The sequence below is a fragment of the Protomyctophum parallelum genome, assembly GCF_964188405.1.
Source record: "Protomyctophum parallelum genome assembly, chromosome: 9".
NCBI lineage: Eukaryota > Metazoa > Chordata > Actinopteri > Myctophiformes > Myctophidae > Protomyctophum > Protomyctophum parallelum.
In genome coordinates, this window is record NC_139706.1 from 25,113,950 (window position 1) to 25,126,881 (window position 12,932).

The window sequence follows — 12,932 nt, forward strand, 5'->3', positions numbered from 1 at the left end:
CTCATTGAACATAAATACCTGAGCTTGTTAAGTTTATTAGAACAATGCACTGTCCAGACACCAGTGCGGTGGCAACATAAACTAACTGATTTGATTAATATAAAACATGTTCAGACCACACCAAAGTTAAATAAGATGAATGAATATTTAGGTATTCATGGTGTCAGTGGAATGATTTGATACTTTGTTTCTCTTTAAAAAAAAACATCTGAATTTTATTATCAGATCACATCTATAATGTGATAATAGCTAAATGAACAAGGAAACAAACATTACATGCTCCAGCACTGGAAACCTAGCAAAGATAACTTGTTTTTGTCAACATCAATAGAAGGGAAGTACAAATAAATTCTAACAAGTGCTATATAAGCTAAATCTATAAAACAAAAATAGGTGCCCAAAAGGTACAAGGATCTCCCTCACGGTTTCTTTCTTTTTAACAAGGGATTAGCCCAATTAAGATACGTAGCATAGCAATGTTATAAAACACTGTCATGGGCAGTTGGAATTCACCAGAATGTCTACAACAGTAATCTTATTCGCTGTCACTGCCATCAGTAGAATCTGAGCCTTGCTCACTACCACTTCCACTTTGAGCCCGAGCCTCTGAATGGTCACTGCTGCGGTCACTGTGTGCTGGAGACGCACTGCCACTCCTCCGGCCCTTTCTGTCCGCTCCTTCGTCCTCACTTCCGCTGCCCTCCTCCCCGCTGCTCCTGGCCGAGTTCTTTGGCTCGTTGTCGTTGTCATTATCCTCGCTATCGTCGTCGCTGCCGAAGATCTCTTCCTCGTCACGCATGGTCCTGTCCTCACCACCGCTCTCACTCCCGCTGGCTTTACGCTGTCGCTTCTTCGCCCTACCTTCCTCATCCTCTTCCTCCTCCACCCTCCGTTCTCCCGGCTCTTCATCGTCCTTCTCCGATTCACTATCAGAGTTATCTGCCTCGCTCCCGCTGCCCTTGTCCTTCTCATCACCTAGGGAAAGGGGGGGGGGAAATAAATTTAAGTGATTGTCATCTACGGTAAGTCAGTGGTTACTATGCTAAAGAAAAGATGTGTTGGGTTAGCTGAGTGGATACAGCAATGTCAACTGACCCGATTCCTGCAGGTCCAGTTTATCCACGTCTTCCTCTTCGTCTTCAGGCTCATGGTTCTCCAGCTGAGCTTTACGAGCATCCTGATGAGGATATGGCGAGGTTAAACACAATTAAGTCACTACAACTATTAACTAATACAACTGCCACCAAATTCAAAGTAAAAACTACCATTACATGTTGGATGAAAAGTAGTTGAAAAGTAGTGCACTGGGAATTGACATTATGTAACCAAAACTAAGAGTCTAGACTCTAGACTGAACAAGTAGAAAACTCACTTGGGCCTCGAGTTCCTTCTCATTCATGTCTCTGTGCTTGCACACAAGCACAGCATTTGTGGTGGACTGTGCTCCAGCCTTGGCTCTCCTCTTACTCAGACGCACTCTGCAATGCAAGGCAAATGTGTTAAGAGAATGAGCATATGCATACATATAAATGGCAACCATATAAAATACACCTTAAATAATGTAAGGACATGAAAATAAGCACTTTCTAGAGCCCGATAGTGGTTCGCCCCTATATTGTTTTCAAATGCCAAGTTGCATTACTTGAAGCTTTTCGGAATTCCACTTTTATTGTATCGAGGCTCAAAAGAAACCCTTGATGTCACAAATGTTAGGAGGTAGGCTGAAGTGTATGAACTGACTGACCGACTGTAATTGCAAGACAGAACTCAGTGCATCATTCTTTTAAAACGGTCTCATACTCTTCATAAAGGCACATTCAGAAAGTATGTTAATCTGCTCATCACTCACCTGGTCTCAAGTTCATTGTAGTAAACACCATCCCCATCTCTGAAGATGAAGAAGTAGTTCTCTTCATATCCCTTGCTGGCTTTGTTCTTCACATTCCAATTATATTCCCGAGCTATCTTGTAATCATACCTGTAACAGATCAAACATTGTTATCAATTTCTTGGTAGTATCCCTGTAACAGAATTTTACGTTATATGCTTATTATTATACACAGAAACTCTGGCAACTTTACTTACAGTTCATCTGGCATGTAATCCAATTCCTCGTCGACATCCCTCTTGCGCTTACGAAGAGTTTCCTCATTGGGCAGGAAGTAAGCTACAAACTGATTTCCTTCCTCATCCATCATACCTCTGTAATGTAACAAAACAAAACACACACTCTAAATCAATGGCAGTCACTAAAGAAACTAATACTGTGCAGAATTGCAAAAGGCTGATGTTTACACACCTGATCATGGCCTGAGACATCATTTCCACACCTGCAGGTGCTGTCATGTCTTTAGGTTGAGGATCAGAGTCAAAGATGACCTGAGCACATGGGTTGATCCACATCTGGAGAACAGAAAATGGCTAATTTAGTCTGCAGTCCACATAAAGCATTCATAGTGAAATGACATAGTGAAATTCAAACAAGAACATCCATCTTGTAGCATGCATCGTCACTGATCAATGAAGTTCTGTACATAAACTTGCTTGTTTAAATGTGTTTATGTTATATGGTCGCTGTGTGTTTCTTTAATGCAGTCGATGTAAAGTTGTTTTCCTTTTCTTCCCCCCTCACTTTTGAGAAAAATTGGAAAATGTGTGTGTGTGTGTGTGTGTATGTATATATAAAATACAATCACACCTGCGTGAAGTGAGGGGCGCTCTTATCATCATGACGTAACATGTCTATTTGCTCTAATTTTCTATTGCTTCATTGTCAATGGGAATTGAATCTTTGTGTAGCACAAATAAATACAGATTTGCTCAGACACATGAGAAAAAAGGAAAAAAAAGTTTGTGACGCACCTTGAAGTCAGGGAAAACAGGCATCACCTCTACTGGAGTAACTCTGGGTTTACTGTAGTGCTGGGCAATCTGGAGAGAACAATGAAGTTATATAATGTTTGTTTAACTAAAAGACAAATATCAGCACTTTGGCTATCAGTGTGTGCGGCCACTCTTTTGTCTTTTTAAGACTTATCTCTTTAGATGTTTCTGCCGTGAGCTGGCACCACTACTAAGACTGGTGTGCGTTTAGCATCCCGAGTCCTGCACAGTGTTTAACTTAGGAGCCTGACAAATTACATGACCTCTGGTTTATAGTAAAACCAAAGGGAATAATTACAGAAATGAAGGTTCCATTACGCTGTATGCAAATTCACACAGTTGTCCACGGTTACCAAAGCCTGCCACTGAATGAGTTTACATGCGCACACACCAATCTCCCCCCGATTAAAGAAATATATTGGTTATTGAAATTCTCACTTAAATAGCATTATCTTATTTCCAAATCAGAGTACGGTCTTAATCGGGTTAAGAAAAACACAATAAGCATAACTGTGTCTTTCCATTTATTTTGGCATGTGAACCCTTTGTGGAATTTCTTGTGGGTATCTGATTACATTAATACATAGCTGTATGATGAAATAACTTAAAGAACTATGCAACTAATTTAGTGAAATAATTGTATTTTTTAATCTGACCAATCTGTATAGTAATGTACAGTATATCTCTGAAAACAGCTACAGCTAGAAAACAGCTACCCCCCCCCCCCCCCCCCCGGATTTGAGATCAAATGTTCGCTTAATGCTAGTGAACTTGTATATAAAATAATGGTTGATGTGGTTGCTTTCCCGGATTTAATGGGTTAAAAATAGTACACCTGCTAACCTGTAGAGCTTACTTAATTAATTAATTAAAACTCATATACCGGTAGTAATAGAATTACTCACAGACTTGGCCGCATCCTCAAATGTCTTCTCAATGGCAGAAATCTGGCTGTCTCTGTCCTTGTAGATCTCTTCTTCTGTGAACTGTTGTTTGACAGACACACCAATCCTAACAAGAGAAGATATCCAGATTAAAGAGTGGGTTTTACACAGAATTGGCCAATATATGCACATGAAAAAAGCACTAATCTAGCAGCATTAATCTTGCTACAACTAACTTACTTGACTTCAACCTTCTCATTGGAGACACCATATCTGTTAAATTCTGTAGAAATGTACTCAGTTTTTCTCATCCATGGGACCACCTTGGCATGCTGCTGAGACCTATAAGGAACAGGAACGAAGTGGTTTAAAAGATACAATACATTTGTGTCATAATAACTCACACATTGCAAACGCTATGTGTATGCATGTATTTTGTGTCCTTACCTCTTTGAACTGGATGGAGCTTGGATGTCCTCTTCCAGTAACTTTTCATCTGCTGGGTCCAGCAGAACTGAAGAAGCAAAACACAATCAAGTAGTATTTGATCAACAGATGTAGTCTCCAACATATGTGGACCTTCAAAAGTAAATTATACAACAGCGGTTAAGTGTCTACAATCGAAGACTTACTGCTTGGGTCTATCCGGTAGGTGTCTGGGTTGATGAGATCAATAGTGACCCCAAGGTCAGGTTCTGTCAGGAGCTCATGCTTGTGTTGCTTCTCCAGAGAGGTGGCTTTATACTGGACAAACCTGTCCAAAAACATGAAGAAACACGTGAAGCCATGTCTGAGTCTGCTCAACAGTCTACTACTGCACTGGTTCCCAAACACTGGGCTATGGGTAACTTTATTGTTTTGTTTCCTACATTTTGTTTTGAATAGGGATGTACGGATGAGACATTTTGGCCGATATCGATATCGGATATAATTAACTGCTGTTATGGCCGATAACCGATATAACCAATGTTGTATATGATCTCATTCTGTATTAAGAAAATACAATAATTTTTGAAATTCTGAAAAAAGGTTTTGAAAGCTTCCCTAGAAAACATTGATACAATTTGCAGCCTTCATCAAATAAAAGGCTTTTTCAGGCTTTTTTATTTTCCAACGTAATTATAAAATATCTGCTAAAGAATTCATAATTGTTTCCAGTAATTCCATGAAGAAATAAAATAAATAAATTCCATAAATTAGAAAACATATGTTTAAGTAGTAGTGAAAATAGCTGTTCTACAAGCTCTCAACATAGTGCGAAGTGACACATTTGTAAGCTTGTAGATATGCTATTTTCACTAGTTTGTGTCCTGGCTGGGGATACAAAGTTTCTCTTTTGGGTCATGGGCTAAAAACCACTTGTCTACTGGAAGGAGAAGACAGTCAGACAGACAGGATATTTATTATTTACCTGTGCTGGTCGAACGGATATGTGATGAATTTTGGATCAAAGGGTATATCAGGTAGACTGTTGCAGTATTTCACCCGACAGACTACTCCTGACCTGTAATGGGACCAAAGCATGTTACCAGTTCACCACTACTTTGAAATGAATATTTAAACAAATAAATACATTTCCAGATACATAACATTTATAAATTAATGCCACTACATTAAATTACCTCTCTGGAACAGTTCTATGCGAGGAGCTCCGACTGGAAGAGAAAATAGCACACACATTTGTCACAAACTTGCCTAGCATTGTGTGTTGTTAGGTGGGTCTATACTATTGTCCTGCAGTTCTTGTTCTTCTCACATTCCTTTCTGTATAAGCAAGAATGTGTATTTGACTGATCCTGCACATCCTACAACAAGATCTGTGAAAACGAGCGAACTGGAATTAACTTTTAGTCCGGCAGCCTTCTTTTGTTTAAAGTGGGACATTTGGTAATGTCTATCTATATCATAGACTGTAAAAAGATCTATATACACTATACATACATTCATGATTCCACTTGTTGACCGGCTGTCAGTATTGAGCATACTTATAGAGGTTTCTTGTGACCGTACTATTAACATCATATGGCAGGCAAAAATGTCAAACTACGTCAAAGACTCTCGTAGTTTATCAATTTTGACAATGTCTGATGATGACAATGTCTAAATCGATAAAGAAAAAACATACTACTACGACTACGAGTCTTTATCTAAGGCTAGATCTAAGGCTACTCTGTCCCATAATTAGTACAGTGAACTACACCATCTACCACTAAACTACACATATGCCTACATATTACGATTATTGTGCGACATACTGGGACAAAATAAAACCTAATTATACTTTGTATTTTGACTAAAGCAGTAAGCATGTGGTTTAGCTAACCTCTCGTAATGTTTTGCATATTGTACAAAAATATATCTTAAATTACGAACGAAAAGATTAGTGGGCGAATTGGAATTAATCCGGGACATGAAGCAGCTATGAAATGAAAAGTGAAAGAAACAAACATTAATCTCCATTGGTTTGTTTTGGTTATTTTACCTGTGACCGTCTTCTCGCTGAGACTGAGACTGGATAGTTGGAGCCATGTTCTGCACCTACTGCTGACAATTCAGAGCACGCTTTCTTTCTTGTAGGCACAAACCACCGAAGTGTGCCGTAGAGATATAAATAAAATTAACCCGTAGTCCTAATCCAAAATAAAACTATTAATGCGTAACGTTATACTTCACAGGCACTGGTTTTTTTGGCAAGGCGCACTTCAGTCCTTCCGCCTTCCTGATCCCGGATTAAATTTACAGGTCACAATGTTTGAGAGCGCCACCTGCTGTTCTGGCATTGAAAGTGGAAAGAACACAATTCCAATCTAATCAGCGCAATATTCTTTCTTTATTACACAAATATTCATACTTTAACAATGACCTAATGAGCTTACAGGAGCGCCCTTGGTCTCTGGACCTTTTCACCAAGCTAAGCACTCAACTTGACTCAAGGGATCCAGCCTAGAGTTCCAACTTCCATTGAACATTTTCAAAGTGATAAAAACACCTGGCTGAGGCACACAAGAGAATAATAAATTTCAAAGAAAGGGCAAAAGATCTGTAAAGCACTTTTGTGATGTCAGGTCAGACTCAGGAGTGGAAGAAATCCACCCTGGTAAATCAGTGAATCACCCCTCTATTCATTAAATATACAAGGATAGACAGTAGAGCTTCCAAGTAGAGCTGGTTTTAACATTTACAATGTAAAAGTATAGGCCAATATATTGTACCAACTAGGCTACTCAACACAGTATGTACAACTAGAAACTTCCTCCACTTGTTGTGACATCAATATACTTCAAGCCATGAAGTATTCAAGATTTTGCAAATATATTAGCCTCTTGAGTGCCTCAGCTGTCTATAACTATTAGGATCCCCAAACTGAAGAGCACCAGAGGAACACCGTTTTACACCCAAGCAGCAATCCATGCATTTGATTCTTGACTGAGTAATTGAGAGAATAGTTAACCTGGACACTATAAACATTATTTCTCCATCTATGATGGACCGTGGCCCAAGATTATCTACACAAGGGTACTTTTTGTAAAATAACATTTTAATCAGTCACACAGTTGATAATTACACCCTCATTGTAGGATATAAAATCAACCATTCAAAAAAATGAATGTGTTAAAGGACCACTTCACCACTTTTCAATCTATTTTCATATAATAGGACTAGGTCCTTACTAATAATCATGATAAAATGGCACAATGTTTTTCTACTCAGTCTGTGTCTCATAGGAGGGCTGTGGTGGGCAGTTCAGAAAACCGTCCACCTTTGACATCATCGATGGAAGCCACCTTTCTCACGATAATAAAAATCAAAACTTTTTTTGTAAAATAAATATATTAAAAAAAGAAAATAAAGCCTAAAGATGATGTCACTGGTGGACAGGTTTATGAACTGCGCACAGCCATCCTATGAGACACAGACCGAGTAGGGAAAAAATGGTGCCATTTTATCATGATTATTAGTGAGGACTAGCCCTCCAAGCAGAACCCAATGCTACTGAAGTTTCTGACATTTGTTCGACCCAGTGCATTGGGTCCTGTTGCACCACTACCATGCCACCTGGTACGCAGCCATTCTTAAACATAAACAACATGTTTAGCGCCTGTCTGCGCTCTTTGACGACATTTTTTCGTGTGAGCGTTTCTGAATATGTTTAGTATAAGTACCCATACATGCCGCTGCGAATATCTCCTGTGGCGCGGAAGCCGTTAAGTATTTTTAATATTTGTTTGACCGATTTGGTCGCTTTGATTCTTCTCTTCCTTCCTTGTTTATTGACACCTCATTGTACCGCCTATCTGGCTAGCTAGTGGCGCTATAGCTATGACAGAGCAGATCAGAGGCAGGGACGTAGCCGCACAAGCCAACCGCACACCGGGAGGCGGTACAATAAACTGTAAACAAACAAGAAGAAATAAAGCGACCAAATCGGTCAAACAAAGATTAAAAATACTTAACGGCTTCCGCGCCACAGGAGATATTTGCAGCGGGATGTATAGGTACTTAAAGTTCCCGAATTCAGAATAACTCAAGCAAAAAAAGACCGTCACACGGCGCAGATTCAATCTTAGAGAGCATTTTTACTTCCGCGTTCCGGAATTCCCATACGAAAATATAGTTATGACCAGGGACCCAACATAAAACTCATCAAAATTTCAGAAAAGCTTTATGTAGGGTCCCGAAAGGGGCTAAGTGAGGACATATATGAAGATAGTGGTGAAGTGGTCCTTTAACTGGTAAAACGTTCAAAGGCCTAACTGACAGATTTCCAGCAAACCATTATAAAAATGCAACGGCAAGCAGCAAAGATATTTGGTGCACAGCATGACAGTATGAGGAAACTAACCCCTGTGCAGGTCTTACATTCAAACTTTGTCAACAAAAACATTTCCATCACATGTATGCAGCTTCACCAATATTGGAGTGGAAAGATGTGCGTTGAATGTTACATACTTGAACAAGAAGCACTAATCATTATTAATCTCCTCCTGGTCTCCATTTGTTCTTTAACAGCTACTGCAAATTTCCATCCGCTTATCAGCCATTTACATCGACAGTGACCAACTGACCATGCACTATGGTGTATAGGTAGCCAGTGCAATGGAAGCATAATATGATTATCATCATATGTTCATTATACACGCAGCTCCATCTCTGTGAACAGTGCTTTCTGTGAATTCATTCAGGTGTTTTTTCTTCTGACTCAGGTCTGCACTGATCTTTGCATGCTGGTATCAACTCTGTAGCTGGTATCAACTCTGTAACTGGTATCAACTCTGTAACTGGTATCAACTCTGTAGAGAGAAAGAAAGAAAGACAGACAAAGTTTGGGTCACGTATATGCTTAGTATGAGGTATAAAGTACAGCAGCCTTGTGTTCCTAAAATAGAATGATTGGGTATTGGGTAAGACTGACATTATGTATCTTTTAGGACCTTTCACTGCTTTGTCTCAACCATTACTATATGGCTCTGGTCTCAGCCAGTAGATATTTTGACATTAATTTTTTTTTTATGTTGCCACTACTGTTGGAGCAGCCATAAACTACACAGGTTCATCCCGATGTTCTGTGCATCTTTGTAATGTTAGTGTTAGTAAAAAGCAGGTAAAAGAGTAACGTTTGAGGCAGACTAACATCAGTCACTTTTCCATTCACTGTAATTGAAGGAGGTGCGGGGAAACCGCAGATATGTCGTCTCCGCCTACAGGAAATACGTTGCCTGCGACCATGAGATCCGTTTCTGAATCAGTGTATAACTCTATGCAAGGAAGCAAGTCACGTGACTGGACGCTAGGGATGTGCCATTACGCTCATGGGTGGCAAACCTCGCACTGGAAGTTTGATAATACATACAGTATTATTATACAGTAATACATGGAAGTGAATGGAGATGGCTGTACCAGGCTGGCTGGAGACCTTTCATATAATCAGTTCAGGAATATAGAAGAAGACATATCACAGGTTGTTTTCAAATAACCTGCTTTTTGATGTGCAAAGTATAATTTAATTGAGGCAACAGCACCAGGTATCGTTTCTGTCTCGGAGGTATCGTGAGATTTGGTTGCAAGAAAGGACAGGACGATGGACAGTCTTGCGATACTTGGCATGTTCAGAAACTTATTTTGTGCTCTTTAGATACATCTATAAAATGATGAAATTGAATCACTTGCAATGCAATGACATGCGCCAACCTGCAATGGGACATATCGGACCGCTACGATGAACGCCACATGAGCCAATATAAGTGGGGGAGAGAAGGAGAGAGAGGTAGCGGAGAGAGAAGGGGGAGAGAGAAAGGGGGGAGAGGGGGGCAAGAGAGAGGGGGAGAGAGAGAGAGAGAAAGGGAGGGGGGGGAGGGGGGGGGGGGGAGTAGGGATGGGTAATTGTCATATCCCCGAACCGGTATGGACTAGTAATTATAATTATTTCTGAATTTTTCACAAATAGTGAAAATATTTTCATTATGAATACAAACCGTTTGAAAACCACTGGATTTGACTATAAAAAAGGACACGCAGCTATAGTATTGAAAGTGAAATACTAAACACAAATTTCAACTCACCTGTTCAACATGTTTAGCATTTGGCTAGGGTCATCACCAAAAACCCTGCAACATAAAATAACAAACAAAAAAACATTTACACATGGAACATATTCATAAAGTATGTCAACTCTCTCATGATGTAAAAAAGAGAAAACTCTCAACTCTCTCATGATGTTCTTAGGACTGTACTCATTCCAGTGTGGAACACAAACAAAATATCTTAACATGAATATCTATTCTACAGTAACAAATATTTAAGATTCAGAAATATCATTGCATTAATTTGTGAGGTGCCATTAGCTTGTAGATCTGCTAGTCTTGACCACTTGAATCAAGTGGTTAATAATATTGATCCGTAACTCAAGACAATATTAAGAGTATTTTACAGTGTCGATATGGGTCACAGAAAAATCTAATGGGGGTCTGCGGCCTAATGCTAGCCCTAGAATGTCTGCGATCTTACATACAATTCATGTATTCCAATACACAGCCATAGATCGGACCCATCTGTGCGCGGTTAGCAGAGTAACTTGTGCAGCATAAATCTGCTCCGTTGTCCTCTAGTTTCATTAGCCGCAATTTGCCGGAACACCCCCTGGGCGTGTTCCTGGGGGTCTGTCATTTCTCGATCGTTTCGGACGCGGGAAGGCTCGCCGGAACCGGGCCGGCCCCCTGGGTGAGTTCCTGGGACCCCCACACGATAATCCTAACCCAAAATGAATCAAAGTACAGTACAGAGCACAGTACACTACAGTACAGAACACAGTACAGTACAGTAACTATAACAATAAATCTATAGTTGCATGCATCGCATCACTCAGTTCACACAGGTGTGATTTTTTATAATGGGATTAATCTATAGTTGCAATATCCTCCATTGACAGCCCATTGATCCAGATCAAATTTCCGATCTGCTTGTATTAAACAACGTTAAACTCACCAACATTGCAGCTGTAGGGTAAGCTTGAATTATCCTCTGTAGACATGTTATGAGCGACTTTCTGCTAAGAAATGTATGTTTTTATTAACGGGTCGTGCTGCTGACTCCTGCATTACTGTATGTGCAAAATCAAAACAGGTGGTACGCATGGCCGTTTAGTGACTTCAATGAGCGCTTCCAAACTCCAACACTTAAACAAAATAATCACCTGCACAGTATTTCTTGACGGCGGTCGTCCAAAATTCAGAAAAGGTAACGGAGGGTCCGGAAAGGGGCTAGATAAATAGTTTGTTTTGGGAGGTCTGAAGCTTGAGATGCTGAAGAACCAAGAGTGGAAGCATAGTCAAAGGAGGGCTGAATTAGAGCACCCGCACGCGTCTTGAGAGCACTTTTGTTGACAAAAGAAGAAATGGGACCCATCTATGGCTGTGTGTATTTGAGAATACTTGAAATGTATTGTAAGATCACAGACATTCTAGGGCTAGCCTAATGCATATCAAACTGGGTGAATCATTGCCATTGCACATAGAAGCCATTGATCATGCACAGTACATTACCCATCTCCCCAGTGGTAGAATGCCTGGTCCTGATAGAATATACATAGAAAGAGCCACACGCTTATGGTCTCCAGCCAGAAAATGACAAAGAGGAACCATAGTGATGAAAGAAGGAGCTCACACAACATCCTGGGGGTCTGTGGACAGTGTGGGACAATGATATACAGTGATTAAAGTTTCCTAACTGTCAGGGATTAGGTATTAAAGCGTTTTTACTTGTCCCTACTCATACAGTTAACAAGAAGGAAAATGCGGTTTTGATATTGATATCATAGGCTATATAAATAAACAACATTCTGGTTAGAACTCCTAATGCTATGGAAAATAACATCTTCTCTCTGCTCATTTCCACTTGCCAAATGCTATTTTTCTGTATGCCAAACTAGTTTAAGATATTTTGGTTACAGTAATCAGTAATCACGGACTTCAACGTCATCTGCTAACTCAACAAACGTTACAAAACAAAAGTTACAAAACAATAGACGCCACTTACCCCGTATGTATCAATGGGCTTATTGGTGCGATACGCCGAGACTCATTTACTGTACGTCCTTTTTCTTTAAAGAGATACAAAATAATAATAATGGCTAGATTTAGCTTAGTTAGCTTGACTAGAACTGGAAGGCGTTGTAGAAACTAAACGTTTTCCTAGGCTGTTCCCTTCCACTGCAGTGCTATAAAATAATGGCAACGACTCCAGAGTGCAGTAACATCGTTCACCTTGTGTGTGTTTGTGAAACGATCTACACTGCGACACAGACCAGCGAGTCAGCGACTGTAAATAGACGGCAGAGTGATATGTGTGCTCTATATTTGTTTACATTGTTCTCGACTCACATTTCACGTTGTATGTAGTTCCGGTTTTTACCAGTCATGTGACGGGACGGGACGGGACTGCCACCCAGAGCCATAGACACCAGAGTTACGACAACTCCGTTCACTTCATTCATGGGGCCAGGCTCTTCTACATAGACTCAATCACTCAAATCATGAAGGCAATGTGCAATTTACGTGGAATCTTTCACAGACTTTCATACTAGGCTGAGGAATATATTCCACCCTTTTCACATTGGCCAGTTACAGCGCCACCAACAGGTGTATCTGTTGTTGTTGTTGTTGTTGTTGT

At 40.1% G+C, this 12,932-nt stretch overlaps 1 protein-coding gene and 1 long non-coding RNA gene across 2 annotated transcripts; both read right to left on the minus strand.

The window, feature by feature from the left end:
- Positions 1-193: 193 nt before the first annotated feature.
- paf1 (PAF1 homolog, Paf1/RNA polymerase II complex component) lies at positions 194-6,487 on the minus strand. The gene is made up of 14 exons (XM_083772678.1): positions 6,250-6,487; positions 5,390-5,422; positions 5,179-5,271; positions 4,400-4,521; positions 4,215-4,281; positions 4,008-4,109; positions 3,789-3,894; positions 2,863-2,931; positions 2,300-2,403; positions 2,086-2,202; positions 1,850-1,978; positions 1,373-1,478; positions 1,096-1,177; positions 194-975 (listed from the first exon to the last, which is right to left on the minus strand). The coding sequence occupies exons 1-14, from the start codon at positions 6,294-6,296 to the stop codon at positions 536-538; spliced, it is 1,617 nt and encodes a 538-aa protein (XP_083628804.1). The 5' UTR covers positions 6,297-6,487; the 3' UTR covers positions 194-535.
- Positions 6,488-6,580: 93 nt separating this feature from the next.
- On the minus strand, positions 6,581-12,631 carry LOC310864183. The gene is made up of 4 exons (XR_014569723.1): positions 12,300-12,631; positions 11,807-11,943; positions 10,328-10,372; positions 6,581-9,058 (listed from the first exon to the last, which is right to left on the minus strand). It is a non-coding gene; the product is annotated as an uncharacterized lncRNA (long non-coding RNA).
- Between the last annotated feature and the right edge of the window lie 301 nt (positions 12,632-12,932).

What these genes read in the sequence shown, in the direction of transcription:
- paf1 (XM_083772678.1), bottom strand. Translation starts at nt 6,296, where the DNA reads ATGGCTCCAACTATCCAGTCTCAGTCTCAGCGAGAAGACGGTCACAG. An exon ending in AATGAGAAGGTTGAAGTCAA is followed by an intron (nt 3,895 to 4,007) that starts GTAAGTTAGTTG and finishes TTCTCTTGTTAG; the next exon opens with GATTGGTGTGTCTGTCAAAC. An exon ending in ATGTCTCAGGCCATGATCAG is followed by an intron (nt 2,203 to 2,299) that starts GTGTGTAAACAT and finishes GTTACATTACAG; the next exon opens with AGGTATGATGGATGAGGAAG.